Raw genomic sequence first — 23,188 nt, 5'->3', positions numbered from 1 at the left:
GACCCTAGCTGGAACAGGTTGGCAGACGGGGGGAGGACCCTTTATCGGAGGCCCCGATCTGGGCAGCCGGCCGCCTCAAGATCAGCGCATGTGGGCACAGGCGTCATTCGCAGAAGAGAGAGTACGTCTGCTTGAAGCGCATACCGGAAGGACCGCGGCGGTGCATACAGTTGCACCGCCATCCGTTCTGGACAGCTCCTTCGAGAGCCATTATGACGAGTGGGCGTGGGAGTTCGCCCCCTGAACCCCCGCCGAAGTAATCCCCTCTTGGAAACAAGGCGCATTGCAGACTCAACTGAAACGCTGGACTTCAAAGTGTTCAGTTCAAGCGCAGTTACAGGCTGTGTAGCCACTGGCTCATACAAGTGATAACAGACGAGCGACTTCCGGGACGCGTACAAAGCTCGCGCTTTGTTTTCACAGGACGTCCAGGAGGTCTTGTGAAATTGTCGCGCAAGGAACAGCCATGCCGGGCTTGATTCACACATCTGTATTTCTTCGAGTAGGGCCGTTTATTTGTTTCCAAACACGGCAGGCTAAAGAATGAAGGCCTATACTTGAGAAGCCAGAAGTATACGCCACGTTTATGACACGAAAACGAGCTCCTCCATAATGCTGGCAAATAAAGTCTGCACTATACGAGGAGCTTAAACAGTATGGACACTCACCTTGCGATTTACAAAAGCACCAAGCGCTTCTGCACGACGAAAATAAACCGCGCAGACATACTTAGGCTTGTCACTGGGCCCTCGCGCACGGCCGTCAGCACGAAATTGCATTTAAAATATGTAGAAAACCAGCGAAAAGGACGCATTCACAAGGAGGAGAAGTACACAGGACAACGCTGGGTCCTTTTCGCTGGTTTTCTACATACCATGCACCAACTGGCCCAACAAGCTACGCTTCTTCAATACTATGCAGTTAAAATGTTTCTCCAGTAGCATATTTGTGAGATGAAATGTCGTTTCCGTTCATGCACAAGGGGCTCGGTTTCGATTCCCATTAACCTGGCAATGATCTCATGGCTACCACGCCGAGGATGATTCGCGCCCAAAAGTCGTCTTTCAGCTCATGCTTCACATGCCAAAGGGTGATGTCAGGATGTCGCGGCCGGGCACGGTCATTGACATGAATAAACACTGAGGCAATAAAACACTGCCTACGCATCACCGCAAGTATACGCTGATCACGCGAACGAACTGGTCAGAGAATGGTTTTTCCGCACAACACCCCTGAAAAAGCAGAATATAACTGAGGTTCCGTGTGGAGGTGTGCCAGGGGTTGAAAATGAGAACAGCACCTCGCTTGAAGGTTCTTGTAACCGTCAGAAAAGAGGTGGACACTAGGCCGCAAAGCGATTCGAACCAACAGCGTACGAGGCGGAACCTGCACCTAGACCATCGAACCGTGAAAGTGCTATCTCTACCGCAAGGACACCCGTGAAGGAAGTTACAAGAATGCACAGGATGTTGATTGATGTATTCTGTCACGCGCGCTTTAAGGAGGAGGAGGAGGAGGTATACAGAAGAGGAAAGGCAGGGAGGTTAACCGGAAGAATGATCGATTTGCTACTTTACACGGGGGGAAGGGGGGTGAGGGGATAAAAAAAATGAAAGAGAAAAGTGAGTAGCAGAAATGGGAGTCACTCTTGCGCTTTAAAACGCAACAAAAACAATTCTGGAAGCATGCTGGCGTCTCACTGCGCCTTCCAAGGAAGTGGTGCCAGACGGTTCGCAAACAGGTGCCGGCGGCGCATGGTTTCATGCGCCTGCCACTGGCAGGCCTTTATCGTCACTGTCCGTATGTCCGGTGTGACTTGTAAACATGCGCCCACAGCGGTCCCACTCAGCCCATTATGCGGGAGAAAACGGAGCGAGAGGTGCTCAGCGTGCGAGGGGCCCGAAGAACCAACGGCTCGTTCGGTAAGCACGGGTGATGTATGGCACCACGTCGATGCCGCGTCCCCTTCCCCGTAGACGAGCGCATATCGGGCCAACACCACCTAGACGATCGGGGCTGCCGCTGGGAGATGTATATCATGCCCTGAGGCCCCGGAGCACAGCATCAAGACATATGGCACGGGCGCGCAAGACGAACAGGACTTGTTGCGCGATTCCCACTATAGAGTGAGTACACACGCGCCAGCAGGTGTGTGCGTGTGTGTGTGTGTGGGGGGGGGGGGGGACAGCAGACCCTGGTTTGCGTGCTCACTCTTCTTGACAGGTCACTCCGCGCCCGAGAAATACGAGGAAACGGCAACGCAGCGCGAGACCGCAGCGCGTATGTAATCCGTGTACCGTGTTACCGTTACGTTTGCCGGAATGCCAGGAGCCCGCCCATCGCCAGTGCGCCCCCGTTGATTGGTCCGACGAGGCAGGCGCGCGCGCAGCTGCCAGGTACCTGACGCCATCTCATGCGCACTGAAGAAGCGCGGGTTCCCGGTACTCCGGTAACGGTAGCTGTCCGTTTTTCGCCGCGTTCCTTGCGGCGGTGCTGACATCGGTTATGGACCCATTTTCTTCGCCGCACGACGACGACCAACCACGGTGACAAACCGCAGGGTGCCGATGTGTAACTGGGAAAATTTCCCTTCCCCTCTTCCTACTCCTCATCTTGTTTGCGTCACTTTCTTTTCCTGTTTGTGACGTTCGGTCAGGCGCTCCTCGACGCGCGAAACTGATGCGACAACATTGACAACATTGAGGGTAAGTAATCAATTCCACGTGCCTGACGGATCTGCACCCGTTGGTTATCCGCGCAAATGTGGCGAAAAAGCGCCTTCGCCACGAATGACTCGCGCTTCCCGCTGACATGCGTGGACAGTGCTCGCGCCTCCAGAAATTCCTCGCTTCTGAACACTTCCCGCACAACAGCACTTTACTCCAAACGCATACAATGCGCTTGAGGGTTGTGTCCGAACATAACGGAGCACTGAGCGGCGAAGGCACGAGGCGAATGCTTTGAGCGCAGCAAAAGGACGCCAACGCCGCTTCGCCGCGCCGCACTCCAGAGACGGGTGCGAACGAAAAGCGAGAATCCCTGGCGCCCGCCCTGCGAGAAGAGGAAGGGAAAGAAGGCAGGAAACACAGAGAAGCAGGGAGCAGCAGCTTCCTCATCAGCGTCGTCTACCCGGGGAAACAAGGGGCCGCATCAGCGCAACGGCCACGGGACGATCGAAGGCATTAAGCGGAAGCAGCCGGCGCGCCCCGGCGGAGCATCCGCCTCTGTCCGACTCGGAGGCGCTGCTGCCAATGCTTGGGGGAGGAGGAGACGGCCGACAAAGCTTCCCGCCCACACACCTTGATCGGCGGACGACGAGGAACACAGCATCCGACATTGCACGCAGCGGCTATTAGGCGGCCCCCGAAGGTGCGCGCGCCCTGCCGCCGACACCCCAGACTCGCGAGGTGTGCCTCCAACGCAAAGAGCGCCGGGGTGGAGCACAGGTCTGGCGAGCTCGCCGCGCCCGATGGTCCCCGTCTTCGACGGTTCGATCAGGGCTACCCTGCCGCACGGTCTTCCAGATCAGGATGGAATTAGCGCGGTTAAGCTCCTCCGCTGGAAGTAGGACGCTCTGGCGGGCTAGTTGGTTCATTTCAAGCCAACCAGTAAAACTAAAGAGAAGGGGACGAAAGGCAAAAAAAAAAAAAATGAAGAACAGGGCGGAAAGCTCTGATTTGCATGGAGCACTTGTGAAACTTTCTTAGTGGGGAAAAAAACAACAGAACAAATGGCACACGAAAGACCTTTGTTCAGTCGCAAATTGTGTGTCCCGCCGTTGACGATAACCACGTAGGTACAGTCTTTGTCAAAAGTAACCAGGCTCCATGGTTTGCTTCTCATTCGTATAACACAGCCCTCATGGCTTCCCTAAAGATCAAAAAGTTGTATGAAGGTGAGGACAGGGGTTCTTCTTACCATACAGAGATTTAGAGCTTGAGGGCTGGCATAATAGCTTTAATATACGACTGAGAATAAAAACGTGCAGCCTGGTTACTTTTGAGAAAGGCTGTACATAATGGCGCCGTCTGATGTAGTCTGCTGTTGGCTTGTTGCTGTGTAGCCTGGGCTTTGAGAGTCAAAGTGTACACAGACAGGAAGTCAACATGCAGCTATTTTAGTTTTCGCGTGTCTGCTGTCCGGCTGGAAAGGAAAGAAAAATGTAGAGCGTTTCCTCTGTCTCAATAACGGTAAGAAATTTACAGCGGCGGACTCATAACTAGACCGTGCTTTCCTGCATGCACAAATCTTTTAATGCAAGCGACACCTCAAAACTCACGAAATCCACGCGCGAGTAGGACAAACCCCCTCCCTTCCACTGCTCCCAACTGCTCTCTCCAATACGACTTCCCTTGACTAAGCCTACAGAGTGATTTCTTAAGAACAGGCACTGTGGACAGCCCCTTCCCAATCAGCGTTTCGCTGCAACCAAGGACAAGGTGTTGGCTCGATGCCGAACAAGGAGTTCGGCGGCAGGACGCGTACGTATAGAAAGGCAGTGCAATACTGCGCTCTCACACACTCACACGCTCACCGGCACACAACATACGAGCGCGCGAAGACGCGGGTCGCATGCACGGTGGCTTCATGGCGGCTTCACCGTCGACACAGCGGCACTGGGGCCCCCATGGGGGAAGTAACAGTGCTCCCTCGGCCCCGTATATCTTCAGCGGCGCGACGTTGAGGAATCGCCCCGAGCCGGGTGATGAATCGCGGGGGGCGGGGGAGGGGGGGGGGGCAGGCTCTTGGAGTTGGCTCCCCGCGGAAGTTGGGGAGCGCGACGCGTATACACCAGCAGAGAAAGGAGGCAACGAAGATGAGCTCGTCCCTCATCACGAGCTCCCGAGTTTTTTCCGCGCTCTGTACCGAGAAATGTACATGCACGCAACGCGGTGGCATACTCTGTGCCTTCCCTCTCCGCGGACCGTATTGCATTGGGAAAGTGCACACACGGCTAGCGTCACGCACCAAGAATCCCATTCCAGCGCACTTCGGATACCTAAACACGGGGGTAAGCGCGAGCACAGAGACTTTGGCTTGCCTCCTAGCAATCCATATACTGCGTAAAGACGTCAGAGCCATCGAGAAAGATGACAGCAGAAAGGAGCTAAGCCTTTATAAAGAAAAAAAGAAACTGATAAAAATAAGGAGGCAGAGAGAGAGAGACAAAAGAAAGGAGGGCGCATGTTGAACGCTTGCGGGGTTAATCAGCGCGTCCCGAAGATATTCGGTTTCCTGTTCCCACGCTATCTCGACATGCGACAAGACGGTGATTACAAACGCAGAATGGTTATTAATCTCGCGTCAGGTTTCATGAGCCCCCCCCCCCTCACTTCCTTCACACTCTCCGCTAAAGTTCTCTATTTCCACGCGAGCATTTTTCATTTTAACGCCCTCGCGCTTCACACGAATGTCATGCGCATGACAGAGGAGTGTATGTACAGGGTGTACTGAGAGCAATAAAGCGATAAACACGCGCTGCTGGCATGCGCGACGCTAAGCGCTTAGCAACAGAGTTGAGAGCTCATTAGGGGAAGGCAGAGAGAGAGAGAGAGAGAGAGAGAGAGAGAGAAAAAGAAAGAGGAGCAAAGGAGCAAGTGGAATCGCGAAATCAAAATCAAAGCCCGAGGTAAAAACGCCCAGCGTTCATTTACAAGTTTAATGGCACCGTTGTTCGAGACGAGCGCGGCTTAATCTGACAATTATTTAACTTCAGTACTCATAAAAGGGTCCCATCCCGGCGGGTCTTAATTGCTCTAGAGCGGCCGAGTTGGAGAAGACGCTAGAGCGGGAATGAGTACGAGGCAGCCTCATAAGGCATAGAGCGATGTGTACGCAGTAGGCAAATTAATTACGGAGCTCACGTTGCTGTTTGCTTTCCTCCGGGTCTTTCGACTTTCGCGCGGGGCTTTGCAGACGGATTTTTTACCAACATGCGTCTTGATTAGCCGTGACAAAATAAGGACCTATGCGATTAGAAGACGGAACAGGAAATCAAATCATTCGGCGCAACATCTTTCCGAGCTCGCGCAGCGACTCTGGGTAGCTCCATACCTCAGTCACGAGGCGCGCAGATACAAGTGCGTTGCTAATCGCGTGGTTGGGCAACACACAGACAGCGAAGCAGAGAGGCGGGTGAAATGAGCTGCAGTGAAGAGCACCCGCATGCGTGGAAACATACGAAAAACGTGAAAAAAAATAAAAAATTCACGCGATTCCCACAACGGTGGGGGTATAGATCGCTGAGTTAGCGTTGGCGCGGGCACAGCACTTTTATTTGAATGCTTTAGCATTAGGAAACCGCGCCGCAGCGCTTTCTGTCAAGAGTTAGTCTCTGATGCCTCCGAGAAAGCGCAGAAAGAAAAACAACTTCCCTCTTGATCAACTTTTGTCCGCGCGTGCGACCGCTCAAACGCAAGAGCACACGGGCACTTATACCAAGAGGCACCGGCCAATCCCACACTGACCTAACGTGTCAACAGCACTTCGAATACCAGCTTTTAAGACAACGCGAACAATCAGGATGTGCGCGTAGGAAAATCACGGGTGCAATGGGCGCCCAAGTTCGAACGCGTGATCGGTGTGAAAACCGTAAGTACATGGCCGCTAGCATAATGCCTTGCTACTATGAACCCACGCGAACTGGCCCAGAATCTCTCCAATTGCACGTCGCCTTCGCTGGCCAGTTCATAAATGCACCCGGTCGCAATCTTCTGCGTGTCCTCAGATGTTTCTGCTCTGCTCCAGCCGATCACCAATTTCGGACAACTCGATGTTCGACTAGTTGCTGCCTTTAAGCAAACCACCACCCACATCGGGACAACGGACACACCCGAACAAGGCAGCGCAAGCCCTGGCTGTATGTGTCCATTGTGCCTGTATGTGTGACACTTTGCAAACGAGCAGAAGGGTCCCAGGGTCTCGGCTCTGCCAAGCGCTGACGCTAGCTCTTACGGGCACTCAGAAGTGCAAAAAGGGCACGGCAGCTGGGCTTGCGCACAGATGGATAACCCGCTTGTCTTCCTTGTGCAGATCATTGCCAGCCTGCTGGTGATACCGTCGGGATGCCAACAATCACGTCAGCACTTCCAGTACGAACTTGTGCATGTGCTATGGAACGACAACGTTTCAACGCCCCTGATCCTACGATCTGCGGATGGATTTCGTCACCTACCATCGCCAACGACTAGCGGCAGCGACAGTGTGGTCTTCAAGCCATGCTTAGCGGCGCTGCAAGCTTCCTGGGCTATAAAAGCCGTCAACGAAGGATTTCAGACCAAAGGGCACGGCAGCTGGGCTTGCGCACAGATGGATAACCCGCTTGTCTTCCTCGTGCAGATCATTGCCAGCCTGCTGGTGATACCGTCGGGATGCCAACAATCACGTCAGCACTTCCAGTACGAACTTGTGCATGTGCTATGGAACGACAACGTTTCAACGCCCCTGATCCTACGATCTGCGGATGGATTTCGTCACCTACCATCGCCAACGACTAGCGGCAGCGACAGTGTGGTCTTCAAGCCATGCTTAGCGGCGCTGCAAGCTTCCTCGGCTATAAAAGCCGTCAACGAAGGATTTCAGACCAAAGGGCACGGCAGCTGGGCTTGCGCACAGATGGATAACCCGCTTGTCTTCCTCGTGCAGGTAAGAAAGCCTTTTGGGAAATGTTTTAGATCCAGCGAGCGCTGCCTTGTTGTGCTGCCGTGCCCTGCGGTACTTCTTGATACAGTGTGCGATGTGGTGCATATATTGAAATTGTTACTACTTGCGGGTGACGTTGAGACCAATCCTGGGCCTGATATGAAAGAACTTTCTCAACAGCTACGACAGATAGCCGATGACATAAAAACAATAAAAGAAGAAAGGTTAACATCTATAGACAACAAACTAGAACGCCTTACCCTACTTGAAGACAAGCTTTCGTCATGTACTGAGCATGTTGCAAATCTTCAGCAGCTCGTATTGTCTCTGGAATTAAAAGTAGACGATCTCGAAAACCGCTCCAGAAGATCGAATATTATAATCTATGGCATGCCTGAAGAGGAAGAAGAAAATAGCGACTCGCTGGAGCGAGCTGTGAATCAAAAAGTTGTTAAAGAATCCTTAAAACTGGAAGAAGTTGCAATAGAACGCATTCACAGACTAGGTAGACCAGCAGAAGACAAAATAAGGCCTATAATACTGAAGCTTCTAGATTTCAGGGACAAAACGAACATTTTACGTAACTGCCACAAATTAAAGGGCACCGAGTTTACCATAAGTGAAGATTTTTCGCCTCGTGTCCGCGAAATCAGAAAAAAGCTATGGAAATACGGGAAACCAAAAAAAGATTGCGGTGAAAAAGTGTCGCTGGTTTTCGACAAACTAAAGATAAACGGTGAATTGTACTTTTGGGACAACGAAAAATGTGAAGTGTCACCAATTGCAGCTCATCGGGTTACACCTTTACTAACCGAGGCAAAAAACCAAGACACAAGTACACGGGCTCTACGCACGCGCCGTCCACAACGTCCCAAATAACTTTCGTGAACATTAATGCGCGTAGTATTATCAATAAGCTCGGTCCTTTGGAATCTTTATTATTAGGTTTAAAGCCAGAATTCATGGCTATAACAGAAACTTGGCTGACAAGAGAAATCAAAGACTTTGAAGTAATTCCCCCCAACTACTCCATAGCACGCAAGGACAGGCTGACGCGAGGCGGAGGCGTGGCATTAGTGATAAGAAAAGATATACATTTCGTTACGTTACCTGAAGTTGAGGGGGTTGAAGCAATTTTTTGCAAACTCTGCTTTTCTGATTCTTCAATTGTTGTGGGTTGCGTCTATCTTAGTCCTTGTTCTGATCCTATCATACTTCATTCATTGTATACTTATATGCAGCATCATGTTAAGGGGGCGAGACTAATACTTTTAGGGGATTTCAATCTTCCTGATATTAACTGGAATACACTGCACCATACCTCACCTTGCGCTGATGTTGTTTTTGATATAATGCTTTCTTTTAACCTCTCGCAAATTGTAACAGAACCCACACGTGTGCAAGGAACCAGCTCCAATGTTTTAGATTTAGTTTTCCTGAGTAGTCACTTCTCCTGTCCAGAAACAAAGGTTGAAATTTTAGATGGCCTGTCTGATCACAAAATTGTAATGTGTTCTGTCCCGCATCATCATAATGCCCCTTGTTTTCCATCTACAATAACGTACCCAGACTACAACCGAGCTGACGACACTACCATACTTGATACTTTATCACATGAACTAACACCGTTTCAGCAACTCTCAGATGACATTAATACTGACATAGAAACATTGTGGCAGAGATTCAAAAACGTTGTGTCATATTGCGTTACTAATTATGTGCCCACCAAGACTAAGAGAATACACAAACGTAATCCATGGATAACTCGAACCGTAATTCATGCCAAGCGAAAAGTTCGACGGCTGAAAAAAGTGCAGAAACGCCATCCATCACCAAAAAGAATTGAAAAAATAAACTCGGCCATCACTGATTTAAAAACCAAAATAAAAACAGCTAAAACATTTTACTTTACTAATACGCTGACTCGTTTCTTAAAAGATGCTCCCCAAAAGTTCTGGCGTCACCTGAACCCTAAATCACGAAAAGATAACCAAGCTTCTCCAGAGGAAAACAGAAATATTGCAACCACGCTGAATAACTACTTTACTTCTATTTTCACTACAGACAACGGAATTAAGCCTCCTATTAGTTTTTGCTCAGGAAATAATTTAGAACCCCTTACTGTAACAGAAGCAGGAGTGTTAAACCTCTTATTAAACTTGGACACAAAGAAAGGATCAGGACCTGATGGAATCTCTAATATTTTCTTGCGTAGATATGCCGAATGGGTAGCAAAATATTTAGTAATACTTTTTAACAAGTCATTGTCATCGCACACCATTCCTAAAGAATGGAAACTAGCTAAAGTGACACCTATACACAAAACAGGAAGCATATCAGATCCCTCAAATTTCAGACCAATTTCACTAACAAGCACTGTATGCAAGTTACTAGAGCACATTATCTTAAAGCACATAACAACCTACTTAGAGGAAAATCAAATTTTAACACCTTTTCAGCACGGCTTTCGGAAAGGAGTTTCTACAGTCACACAACTAATCGAACTTACACATGACATATCCTTCGCTATTGATCAGCAGAAACAAATCGATCTCATTTTCTTAGACTTTTCGAAAGCTTTCGACCGCGTTTCACATTCCAAACTTATTATGAAACTTAATGCAACCCTTGGAGCTGGCCCTATAGTAGATTGGATCGTTGATTATTTGACTGACCGTACTCAATTCGTCGAAATTAACAATGTTAAGTCCGAAACAACTAATGTTACATCCGGCGTGCCACAAGGTAGTGTTCTTGGCCCAGTATTATTTTTAATTTTTATAAACGACTTACCTACTAGTATTTCTCACAATATTAAACTTTTTGCTGATGACTGTGTACTTTACCAGGAAATTAACTGCGTCAATGACCATATAGCTTTAAATAACGCTTTAACAGCAGTGACCAAGTGGTGTGAAGAATGGCAGATGACTATTAATGTTAAAAAAACAGTTGCTTTATCCGTAACCAGAAAGATACATAAATCAAATTTTCAGTACACATTAAACAATATTCCTCTTGATTCGGTGTCCGAATATAAATATTTGGGCATAACACTAACCTCTGACCTCAGATGGGATTCTCATGTTAACAATGTCACATCAACCGCCTTAAAACAGTTATTTTTCATTAATAGACGCCTCAAACTAGCACCATCAGAAACAAAGCTTCTTGCATATAACACATATGTCAGACCAATTCTAGAGTATGCTAATGTTGTTTGGTTTCCTTTCACTAACAAGCTCACTAAACAAATAGAAGCAGTGCAGAGGAAGGCGGTCAGATGTATATTTAATAGACACAGGTTGACAGACTCACCAACAGAACTAATCAAACACGCAGGACTACTAACCCTTCAAAACAGAGCAAAACTAGCGCGCCTTAAAACCATGTACCAACTCGTACACAATCAATTAAAAGTCGCCACTTCAAGATACATATCACAATCACAAACGCGACAAACACGTAATAAAAACATACACACTCTAAACGAGTTTTCATTCCGTACTGACACTTTCAAATATTCATACTTCCCTCGTGCTATACGCGAATGGAACACCTTGAACACATCCATTGTTAGTAGTCCATCATTGAATTCCTTTAGCACACGTGTGGAAAATCAACTACTTATATCTTAGTATTTATTGAGTTCATATATGTCATTACCAAGTTATTCCTTCCGTTTGTGTTTTCACTTGTGGTATTATTGTCCGCCAAAATCATGTCACATGCTCCTCACTCTGGTTTATTTGTTATTCGTATCTTCTAATGTATAATCTCGTGTTATATTTTTTATGTACTTTGATTAATTACCATTGCTATTTTTTTTGTGTGCCTCTGTACTTTGAATGCCCTCCCTGTTACGATCCCTGATGGGATTGACAGTATCGAATAAATAAATAAATAAAACAGAATATTCAGACCACCAAAAAAGTGCCATGGAATTGCCGCGGCCATGCGTGTCGTCCCTGCCGTGGTCAAGCGATAAAACGGGCACGCGTCTTCCACGCTCGTCTTCGAAGACCCTTCGTTCCGACTAGTGCTATAGTGTCAGTCCCCGGAGCATGCAAAGTTTCACACCGCACGGTTCGCATCTGCCTGCCTCGTCGCGTCTCTCCGCTTCCCCCCCTCCACCGCCTGGAGCCGCAGCGATAAGCAGGAAACGAGCGGGAACAAGACGCTCGCCGGCTGCTGCTGCTGCTTTTCAATATTCGCGGTCGCCTCTCGAGACTCGCATAGCTGCGGCTGCGTCGGTCTGCTGCACGTCTCGCCACAGCGGAGGAAGCACCGACGGGGTCAAACACCCCGACAACTCTTCCGCAACGGCATCCATCCAGCTGCGTGCAGGCGGACAGGCCGTGCTAACCAACGTCCCTCTCGGCGCCTGGTTACGACGCTCAAAACAGAATGCACAAGCTCGCCATTTTTGTAACGATTACCTTCGCCGCACATCAATCGTATGCCCCACAATCACTGCAAAGACCCAAAGTGACGTCAGGAGTGACAAGCAGTAAGCGTTGTCATTCGCCGCGGCTCTAGTATATAACAAAAGCAGGCCTGACATTGACCAATATGTTTGGTTTATGTGGGTTTAACGTCCCAAACCAACTCAGGCTATGAGGAACGCCGTAGTGAAGCGCTCCGGAAATTTCGACCACCTGGGGTTCTTTTGCGTGCACTGCACTGACATCGCACAGCACACGGGCCTCTAGAATTTCGCCTCCATCGAAATTCGGCCACCGCGGCCGGGATCGAACCCGCGTCTTTCGGGTCAGCAGCAGAGCGCCGCAACCACTGAGCCACCGCGGCGGGGCAGTGACCAATATAAACGCATAAAAAAAATCAAGCGGAAAGAGCACGTTACATAAAGCGGCCTTAGTTTCACTTTTGTGAACGAAGAAGTTAATAAACGAAATCTACTATATGCGAACGCGACAATATTAACGGTAGTTAAAGAACTACAGAGACCAATATTTTTGGTAACCAGACGCATATTTTGCATGCGCAGTACTTTCCGGAGAGTCTTCATCTGCTTGGATTCGTAGTGAGAGTTTCTTTTTCAGAAATCCAGAGAAACGTGCAGCTTTTTGAGTTTAACTAAGCAGTGAACTACAAGAACTGAAAATGAAATCTGACAGCATTCGAAGCTGTTGATGTCTTCACCGGAAATGACATCACTTCCTTCCAGACAATGGGAATTATCCGCTTTTTGAGGCGTGCCTTCTTTCCGGCCAGTGGACGCATTTTATAGCCAACAAAATATATATATATATATATATATATATATATATATATATATATATATATATATATATATTTCCTGATAAGGCTTTTACTGCAAACGCTTTACAAAGAATTCCATGCTTCCTCAGTTAATTTACCTGTTTTTCTTCAATACTGAGGCGAGAGAGTGAACCAATATCGAATACTGAGCTTCACAGCTGCAGGCGGCTGCTATCTGCTCTTTTCATGAGCTCGTGTGCCCCACCAATCATGTTGTCGCTCCGCTGCCGTCTTCCGTGTAACCGCAGGCACATGCGAACTTCTAGAGTGACAAGTCTCTATCCTGCATTTGCCGCCATGCAAGCAGTACAGACCTTTAGAATAGGGGGCCTTATAGAGTAGGGGCAGAGAGACATAGGGAGGGGGGGGGGGGGGGGGGGCGGCGCTGCAGTACGCTTGTGCAGGCGGGGCGCTACTGTTCCGCGCATGAGCACTAGCGCCCCGCTATGTCCCATTTGCCCCAAATCGATAGGGTCCACCTATTCAGTGCATGTTAAAGATCCCCAGGTGGTCGAAATTATTCCGGAGCCCTCCACTACGACACTTCTACCTTCCTCCCTTCCCTTACCGCGCGCTTCAGGTGTCCGCCGAGGTATGTGTGACAGATACTGCGCCATTTCCTTTCCTCAAAAACCAATTTACCAACCAATTTACCAATTTACCACCTATTCTAAAGGTCTCTAGTGACGGCTCTCCTGTCACACGAGTTTATCCTGCTCGCAGCTACGGCGAGAAACAGAGCAGGGAAAGAAAGAAGAAGAGAACCGTTTCAGCTACGTGCCCTGCGAGGACTGCGGCCGCCAGGTGTTACGCCTCCGAGACAACCGCCGTCCGAAGATGTGCGCACATCTCGGGTTCCGAGCGCCTCGCGCCTGTGCGCGGCGGAGTCCGGGGAGCAACAACCCGTCGGGCACCTCAAGAGCGCTCTCGTGCATCAATCTCGAGAGGGAAGCAAGGGGCCCACCCTTGACTGCGCGTCTTCGCTCTCGAGTGCACTCACACGCATACTGCAGAACCGAGGGAAATCCAGGGGTATATACCGCGCATGCAGTCTCCGTGGCTTGAATTGGCTACAAGCATGGATGGCTCGGGTCGGCTGCAAGCTCACGGATGACGTGTGTGCCGGCTCACGGGTAACATGCCGAGGAACTCGACAGAAGCAAACGTGTTGTGCCCAAGTATACCCCCCAAAAGGAGTAGAGAGTGAGAGCTCAGCTTGAGAGCGCCTGAGAGCTAAAACAGCCGAGAGCTTTCTATTTATCAGATACATTTATCAGATAAGAGGAGTGCATTCATCTCACGTAGTTAAGTTTTGGCGCGTTACGCTAATAGTTGCACTCTACTTTTTTTCCTTTTCGTTTGAAACTTTCCCAGCAGGCTCACGAGCTACCAGTACAGCAGCTTGGGCATGTTGGTTACTCATTTGTGATGGAACAGCGCAAAACACTGGGACTGACTTACAACTCTTAAAAGTCAGCACTTATCTCTTGTCCCGGTGTTCTGCGCTTATGCATCACACTCACGAGCTACGCCGACGGCTTCCTTCCACTACATCGAAGACTGGACTTCTGCATCCTGGATGAGTCAGAGTTCAACTGAAAACCGAAGTCTCAGAAGCCGACTCTTTATATCTGTCCAGTGCAAAAACTCGGACTCCACTTTATAGGCACGTGCGGTGGCTTCCCGGACATACTGCGGCAAGCAGTGACTTAACGGTCTTCCGGAAGACAAAGTACGAGGGCGAAAACAAGACAGTTCTTCCACCCATAAAATGCTGCATGCGAGCCCTCGGTAACAACGAGTGACATGCGCGGGCCAGCACAACCCCCGCACCCCTTTGCGAAACAAAAAGTAAGCAAATAAATAGACACGCACTTGGGATCCAATCGTACTATAGCATGTAATCAGAGAAGCCCGCAGTGGCGTTTCAAACCGTAACCGAAAATTCCCTCAGTTACCATCAAAAACCCTTACTTCAGGCCCCTTTTTTTCCCCGCAGCAGCTTGAAAAATCCGTCAATTTGGAGCAATCGTGACAATTTCGGTTCTTAAATGGCCGGCCGAAAGGTATCTGAAGCGTATAGGAAACAATCAAAGTATACATGGGTAGTGGAATACCGATTTTCCGCTGCGACGAACGCCACTCCGCTATCTAGTGACCGCCAAACAGAAGTGCGCGCTGCGGGCTTGTCAGAAGCCGGAAAAAAATTAAAAAAAAAAAAACACCTTACAGCAAAGACCGTGCCCCTCCTGCTCCCGTTAAAAGCCTCGAGGTTTTCGCTGTCGAGAAAAGGTATCGGGGACCCGCTAAGCAAAAGCTACCGACGCCGGAGGTCGGTAAGGTTCCCAGCATCATCAATCATATTTTCGCCGCAAGTCTCCGCCGTCGGCCTGGCTATTTCCTGACGTGCAGAAGAAAAAGGCTCGGTGTCAAAGGCGACGGCCGGGCTTGCACGCCGGCGTAGGGCGATGCGTTGTCCTAGTCGGTTGCTTGTTGCTTTTAGAAGGCAAGACAGGGAAAGAAAAACGTTTGCACGCGGATACGCGACGGGGACTGTGATCGACTGCAAAGAGGAGGAAAAGGTGAACGGCTTGGTCGCAGTGTCAAAAGGGAGCAGTCCAGCACGTTTCGCGAATTTCACTAATCTTCACTGCGGCATGATCTGACAAAGGCTACTTTTAGTGACCAGAAAACCGCTATGACCACAGGGCTGCAAAAACACAATTAGAAATGACAGCACGCGTCGGACAGGCGCTGCAGGCGAATACGATCGGAACTGGCCGGTCTGGAAGAGTTCAGTCAACCATTCAGGGACAATAGGAGGCGCGGGAGAGAACCAGACCAGCGCATTCCAGCGATGCATGGGTGGCACGAACCGGGCTGCACTGAGAGGTCAGCTGCCGGCAGCATGCTGCGCGGTTGCCATACGCCACGCGGAGGGCGGTATAGGGCAACGCGCGCGGTGTGTGTGCATACCCCTTCTCGGGTCGGGAGGGGGCGCCCCCTTCGGACGGAAGAGGATATTTTGGAGAGCACACAGCTGCCACGGACAGAGACCCGGCCGCCAGCGCCAAAGGGCGATGCAGAAGAGGAGGAGGGGGAGGAGGGTAAGCAGCTAAGCAAACGGGTCGCCCCCGTCTCTCCCTGGGCCAAAGACAAACACGACCGCGCTGCAGCCTCGCATGCAGGCGCAATGGCCCCCGGCGCTCGGCGTCATATATATTGCGTGCGAGAGGAGCCGGCTGTGCCCGCCCGTCCTCGCACGGCTCAGGGAACACCACGGACCAGCGCCGGCCCAGCGGGGCCAAACGCTCCGCGTCTCCCGTCTTTGAACGAGCGACGAGTAAAAGACCCGCTCGCTGCAGACGTGTATTTAGGACGGCAGGCCGCGCTCGCTCGTACACATATCAGCCGGATAGTGCTCGTCTGGTGGGCAGATATTTGACGGCTCTAACGCCGCACGAGATGCACCACAACAAACAGATCTCCACGCCAAACACCTTCCTAAAAGGGAGCGCCCCCTAAGCACCAGCCCTCGCCAGCCGAGCATATCTGTCACGGAATAGCAACACGCACTGCTTGAGGGAGGCCGCAAGGCGCCCAAATAATTCGATTCAATTCTTTATTTACCAGAATACTGGACGGTCTCCAGGGCTAAAAGCTGCGGGCTACAACTTTGCTGGGCCCTGGAGCCGTTTACAAGGCAGCAGCAGACATTGATTACAGAGTAATCACTGATGCGATTCACTGACGGCGCACGCAGTTCCGTGGAAGCGGTGCCGATATAGCACAGCACGATGAAGTTCCGTGTGTACAACGGGCACGTCCAACAAGCATCGTATCCCGCGCGGTGCTGGCAACCCGAAAGGCAACGGCCGGCGCGCAAGGAGCAGGGACACCGGGGAACTGCGGACTTTGATAATTGAGCAAAACCGCTCGGAGAGCAGGGTGTGTGAGAACAGGGCTCTGCCTTTCGCTAGTCGGTCGTCAAAGGCTCCTGACAACAATCGCCAGGGGGAGAGAGAGTGAGAGCCGTGCGAAAACAGCGGCTGTATGAGGATGAGCACGCAAAGAAAGGGCTATCACGCAAGGATAAAAGGGGGGCCCCGCCGCGGTGGCTCAGTGGTTACGGCGTTCGGCTGCTGACCCGAAAGACGCGGGTTCGATCCCGGCCGCGGTGGCTGAATTTCGATGGAAGCGAAATTGTAGAGGCCCGTGTACTGTGCGATGACAGTGCACGTTAAAGAACCCCAGGTGGTCGAAACCCGAAGTGGAGGGAGCCCTTCACTACGGTGTCCCTCATAGCCTGAGTTACTTCGGGACGTTAAACTCCAAACCAATAAACCAACCAATAAAAGGGGGGCTTCGCGGCGCTGTTAACACGCGTAAAGACGATGCACGCGAGTAAACGGAACACGGTGTTCTGTTCTCTGTGCAACAGTGGGTTGAGCGATGTAAATTAAGAAGCGTCACGTGCCGACAACAAGCCGCACTAGTCATTCCAACCAGCATACATACACACGACATGCCTCCTAAATTGAACGAGGCAACTGAGAAGGCAAGAGCGTGCTCCGTTTACATCTGTCCGAACCAGTACGCTTCTGAGCAAATATCGCACGTCAGTAAGGTATTGCAGGAGACGTTATCGGGAAGGATAACAACACCAAAAATGCCGCGAAAGGCTGAGGCGAAACAACGCGGTCATATTTTTTCTGCACGCTTAAAAACGACAGGAATGAAATCGGTCTCCCTGGCTTAAATTTCAACTCCTTACCCTTGACGCAATGTCTGATCAGCCTCCGCCTCCCTGCCTTTTACTTTCTATTTAACATTTATTTTTATATTTTTAGTGCGTAAGCACTGCTTGCCTCATGCGTGGCGTGTACAGAAAGTGTCTTGACACTTTCTGTCAAGACACTGTTCCTGTCATAGCCACCACAGCCACCAGGGGTGGCTGTGACAGGAACAGCCACCTACCAAAGCAGTGGCGCAACGCTTAACCGCGGCGCCAATGCGCTGGCAGTGGTATATGAGGACTGGCAGACATCTCCGAATGTTAAGTGGAGAGTGACCAATTCTGCATATACGGGCTAGATTAACGCACGGAGCTCCGAATGATGTGCGGTTTCGAGACCAACGAGTAATAAGTTACACGAACGCACAGAATACCAAAGACAATCAACCACGAACGCAACAACGGAAACGGCAGTAGTGCACAATGCTCTCGCATTCATAATACCGGTTGTTGTTGTTTTTTTTCTTTTTCTGCCAGTCTCCAGAGTACTGTCCGAACGGCGTTCTCCAAGGGCACACCAAATGCCATTCCAATGGCGTCGGACGGTGCTCACCAAGAGTGACGCTGGACGGTACTCCGAAGACTGCCTTCTGCGTTTGCTTTGCATACCTTCGAAACCGATATGCAGTGAAGAGGCTTACAGAGGCTCTGCACGCTGCTTTCTCCAATGCCTTCTCTATACCCTGGGACGCATTATGAAACACTGTTATACCAAGAAAGGACGTAAGCAAGGAACACTTGCAACGACAGTGCTAAAATACCGCGTTTAAATCCCTGTCCCACCCATACCTTGCTATGTTTGCTACAAAGCAGTCGTTGCTCTCGAGCGTTGCGTTTTCGGCACACTCGGTGCCTTCACGCGCAATTCCATCTAGTGACGTAATAATAAAACGAAGTTAGGGCACAACTGCTACCCGTTTTTAATTCGGAAGAGCGGCGCTGTGCCCGTCCTTCGGATCGCGCGGACCAGCAGCGCTTTCCAGAAACCTCCGCGCTAATCTCTGCCGTTTAATCTCGCCGCTGCTGCGACGTGCCGTCGCGTCCTCCACTCCCGTTTTATCGCGTCCCCTGATCTCGCGGGTCGTCCATCACCGTTCACACGAGTGACAGGGGCTATTTCGAGCGTCAGCGCGAGTTCAAGTTTCACAGACGCCTGAACCATCCTCGTATGTGACTTTTTATTCCATGCGGAGCAACAGGCTTCAACTCATTTTATCAACGCAAATCACATTATACAAATGCAGCTAGACTGATCAATAAAACCAGTAAAATATCCGATAGAATTATTAATACTAAAAAAAAAACACTTCTTTTTACCACGCAGCTTCTAGCGATACAATCAAGAAAACGCACGCAGCCCTCCAGAATACAACTTCGCTAAGTGATTAAAAACGTATCAAGCCTCGCGCATAGGTCTGCATGCCATCATGTGCGACAGCGCAGTGAACCCTCCCCAGAGAATATGCATTCGCGAATGAACTGGAGCGATTTCAAAGCGCCCAGAGCGGCGAAAGTCGTACGAGCTATGCCAGCAGAGGAGAAGCCGCAAGATTCCAGGAAAAGGCGCGCGTATCACATGGCACACACCCCGAGTGGCCATGCGATCTCGCGTTTGAGAAGTCCATGCCGCCTGGGCGATGCGACCCCCCGCCGAAAGCAGCGCAGCAGAGGATGGCTCGAAGAGCGCCCATAGATCCCTCGCATGATCCTTTCTAACCCGGCAGAAAGATATCTGGACTGTAGTGAACGGCGAACACACCAAAGGCAGCCAACTGCGTCCTCCTTCTCGTTCCGTGCGGCCAACAGTCAGCTCCATTCATCCCGCTGTTTTCTTTCCAGGAAAGCCTTGTGCTGCGACACCTTGGGCTGCCTCCGCGCGCTTGTGTTCTTTCATTTCACCCCGCGATCCTCCCGCCGTGTCCTCCCGGAGAGCGCTCCCTTGTCAGCCGGGGACCAAGACTAGCGCCGGCGACGCGCCGCGCTGTCACGACCGCGGTGTTTCTCTTCTCGCGTCGCCAGCGGCGCGCCATCGGCAGTCGACGACAACGGAGTAGACTGTGTCGCCACCCCCTTGGCGCTACAACCAGCGCAGAGTGGAGGAAGCCTCCGGATACAACGAGAAGAAAGGAAGCGGCGGCCCGTGAGACGACCCTGTCCGCTCCCTCGTCGCGGTGGCAGCATCCACTCGGATAAAAAAAAAAAGGAAAATGCCCAGGCGGATGCCTGCGCAGCGTCAGAGACAAGCGCTTCCGTTCTTGTCTCCCCCTTTAGCGCGCGCGGTCGGGGCAAAGCGTGCGTACTCGGGCGTCGCACACTCCGGCCGTCTATTCACGACGGCGGGCTCAATCGGCGACGCCAAAGCGCGCTCGCCTGCATGGCACGGGTGCTAAGAGGAGAAGCGCGCCTTCACGCCGGTTTCACTCGGAACTTCACGGTTGTTTTACTACGAAATCAGTGCTTTGTTTTAGTAACAAAGAGCGAGAGAGAGAGCGAGATGGAGGAAAGAGAGGAACACCCGATGCATGTCTGGCTTTGCGACAACACAGACTAGCCCGAAACTTCAGGATCGCTACCCCAAACCACCGCTGCTGCGTCTGCGCCCCAAACAAGACGTCGGGCCTTGCGCACAGACGCTGCGAAGGCGAGGATGATTGACAGGCGGGTCTGGAGATAAACGTTTACGCTCGCCTCTTTCCCCTTCCCCTCTCTTTTTTTAGTGCCAGAGTGTTTCAGCAGCGCGCCGCGTACATATCGTTACGCGAGGATATACACAGTTGTCCGCGTATGCGTACACAAATCCACGTCACTGCCACCGTCGCATGCCGTTTTTCCTGCGGAAATCGCCACGCAGTCGCTGTCTGCCGCAAAACGCACGCAGCCGGCATGACGGGTTAATACCGTCCCACATACTTCACCACGCGGCCCGCGGCTTCCCGAGGACGCTCGATCGTTCAAAATTAGCAGCGGTTCCGCCGTGCCACCAAGTAGCTCGCACCAGCGGGGCTCGACGAATGAAAGCGTCGATAGGCGTGCGACGGGAACGCACTTTATACGAGCGAGCCTCTATACGCACGGCGAAGGCCGGTTGACAACGGCTTTCCGCGCGTCGCCCCCGATTTGTCATCATAAAAAAGAGGCACATTTCGGGGGCCACGGCTAAACGACTGTCGGACCCGGCAACCAGCCCCAGAGCTGCCTGCCCGAGCGGGTCGGGAGAGGCCGCATAACGGCGCGATACCGCGGCGGCATCATTCCGACGAACGCAGACAGTCTCCGTCGTAACTTCGTTTACGGCCGCTTTATTTAGCGAAGCGAGGAGAGATGACGGCGGCGCTGCGTCTAGCAGGGGAGGAGGGAGAGGGTTCATATCCCATGGGTTTGATATACTGCCGGCCTCCTCTCTTTCTCTCTCTCTTCCACCAAGACGTCATCTCACTCGGGTGCAGCACAGCCGGGCGCTCAACCGCCTGGCGTTCGACGACACGCTAATTTACGGTCTCCGCGCTCCCGCAACTGCGTTAGGAGTATATACTCCCTTTCGTCCTCCAATACCCTCACTCCGCGGATTCACAAGCCTGAGGCTCGGACCTACGCAGCAGTCGGCTGCCGTAACGCCTTCTGCTAAACGCATCTATAAGGCGCCAAGTCGTCGATGTTAGGTTGCGTGAGAAGGAGAACGGGGAAACACAGCTCTAGGTTTCAACATCACCGCATCATCCCTGAGAAAAATTTGCATGAGGGCTTACGTACGGTGCTCGAGAGTTGACATCTTCTGAGAATTCTGGATTGAAAGCTTCCGACAGTAAAGTATCGCATTTTCGTCTTTGCCTGTTCTCTCGTTCTATACGAAAAAAATCAGGTTCAATGCCCGAGCTAACGCCCCCACCATGAATGGTGAGATTTTTAAAACAGGGCGAGCCGGCAGTTCCATTTGCACACGGCACGCATCCGAGCGCAGTTCGCCCCGGACAAACGGCGGGCCCTCAAGACTGAAGACCAGCTAAACCAGCAAGACCAGCTAAACAAGCAGCAGCATCAATACCAAGGGCCTCATAAGACAGATCGCCAAGCCGATCAGGGCTCATATGGCGATCACTGGCGGCGTTTCACTCTTTACGTACAGCCTCCGTCAAAAGTATACAGCCCAAGGGGTTTACTTCGAAGCTGTTTAGCGTGGCTCCCTGGCGCATCAAGACGTGCAACCCTTGGCAGGATTGAGGACTCAATGCCTTTTCTCTTTCGAGAGATCACAGTTGCTGAGGATGCATAAGGATCCATGCTGCAGGCCTCACAATCAAACCACTTGGGCTGTGTATACTTTTGACGGGGGGTGTACCTATACACTGTTGGATTTTGGCATCCCACCGCTGCCACCACTGTTGGGACTGTGCATCCCACCGCTGCCACCACTGTTGGGACTGGGTGTCCGAGCCAGAAAACGGTCGAGGCGACGGTGAGTCAAATGAACTTTATGTACAGTATGTACAAGGGCTTTTACATGATACAAGGGCCAAGAGCACCACGGGCGAGCACAAAGAAGAAGGGCGGCCCCGGCGGCGAGCGTAACTCCGGCGTGATGGCTCTTCTGCTGCCCGTCTGCTGCTCGGGTTCAGTGCGGCTCCGCTTTTAAAGCCGCTGGTAACGGTTACGGCAGCCAGCCGTTCAAATCCTCCAATGGTCGAGAGGCGAATACCGGCGACGCGTCCGAGGAGCCCGAACCGACGGAGAGGAGGGAAGGAGGAAGGGTCCGTGTCGGCGCCGGCGTGGCTGGATGAGTCACGCTGCACGTCGCGACATGTCCGAGAGAGTCTGGGCCTGCTGTGAGCGACGGCGGGCGCGCAGCGCTTGTTTCCAGAGAGGCCAGCCAGCGAAATGTGGGCGCTGGCACTACAGCACCACCGCCGCCAGACAATGCGCCCCGAAGACGAGCTACTTCCGCGTGGCTCGGATGCGGGGCGCGCTCGTACGCCAGGCACCTCCAAATTTCCAAATTCTCGTCCGGTGTTCAGCCGCAGGTAGCTCCAGGCTCCTTTCCGAGAACGGGTCCCGCTCGTCAGGACAGGATCACTGCTCCGCAGCTTTGTCGCCCAGGTGACTGGATCAGCTTCGCTCGGTCCTTTAGAAGAGCTTGCTTCTCAGCATCGGTCGTTGATCGTTCTGCATGTTGCCAAGAACCGACCGACAACAGGCAACACCCAACACGAGCAAGTGCCTTCTGTCACCCGTCAATACACCAGACTTAAAGGTCACAAAACTCCGCTAGCAATAGTTCTGTCCCCTTTTCGTTCCCTCTTCTACAAGAGACACATGTGGGATACAAGAACTCCAAAGTAATTAACTCAGACAAAGTGTCAAACACATGAAACACTCGGAATGAAATGAATGCAAAATAAATTCGCTCCCTTAAGATCACTCGGCCAGGAAAACACTCAGCTGAGGCCACAAATGAGGACATCAATTTTGCCCCAA

The 23,188-nt window shown here is 51.4% G+C and overlaps 2 protein-coding genes across 6 annotated transcripts in view; one reads left to right on the top strand and one right to left on the bottom strand.

The window, feature by feature from the left end:
• The window catches only part of fra (neogenin protein frazzled), a 504,200-nt gene that overhangs the window by 206,522 nt on the left and 274,490 nt on the right, over positions 1-23,188 (bottom strand). The window lies entirely within an intron of this gene.
• On the top strand, positions 7,003-8,520 carry LOC149339092 (uncharacterized). The gene has a single exon (XM_089550001.1). The coding sequence runs from the start codon at positions 7,003-7,005 to the stop codon at positions 8,518-8,520; it is 1,518 nt and encodes a 505-aa protein (XP_089406127.1).

This window comes from Amblyomma mixtum, chromosome 6 (assembly GCF_055824585.1).
Source record: "Amblyomma mixtum isolate Tamu chromosome 6, ASM5582458v1, whole genome shotgun sequence".
NCBI classification, from domain to species: domain Eukaryota; kingdom Metazoa; phylum Arthropoda; class Arachnida; order Ixodida; family Ixodidae; genus Amblyomma; species Amblyomma mixtum.
This window is presented reverse-complemented; position numbering and strand designations above follow the sequence as displayed.

What these genes read in the sequence shown, in the direction of transcription:
- LOC149339092 (XM_089550001.1), top strand. Translation starts at nt 7,003, where the DNA reads ATGGATAACCCGCTTGTCTTCCTTGTGCAGATCATTGCCAGCCTGCTG.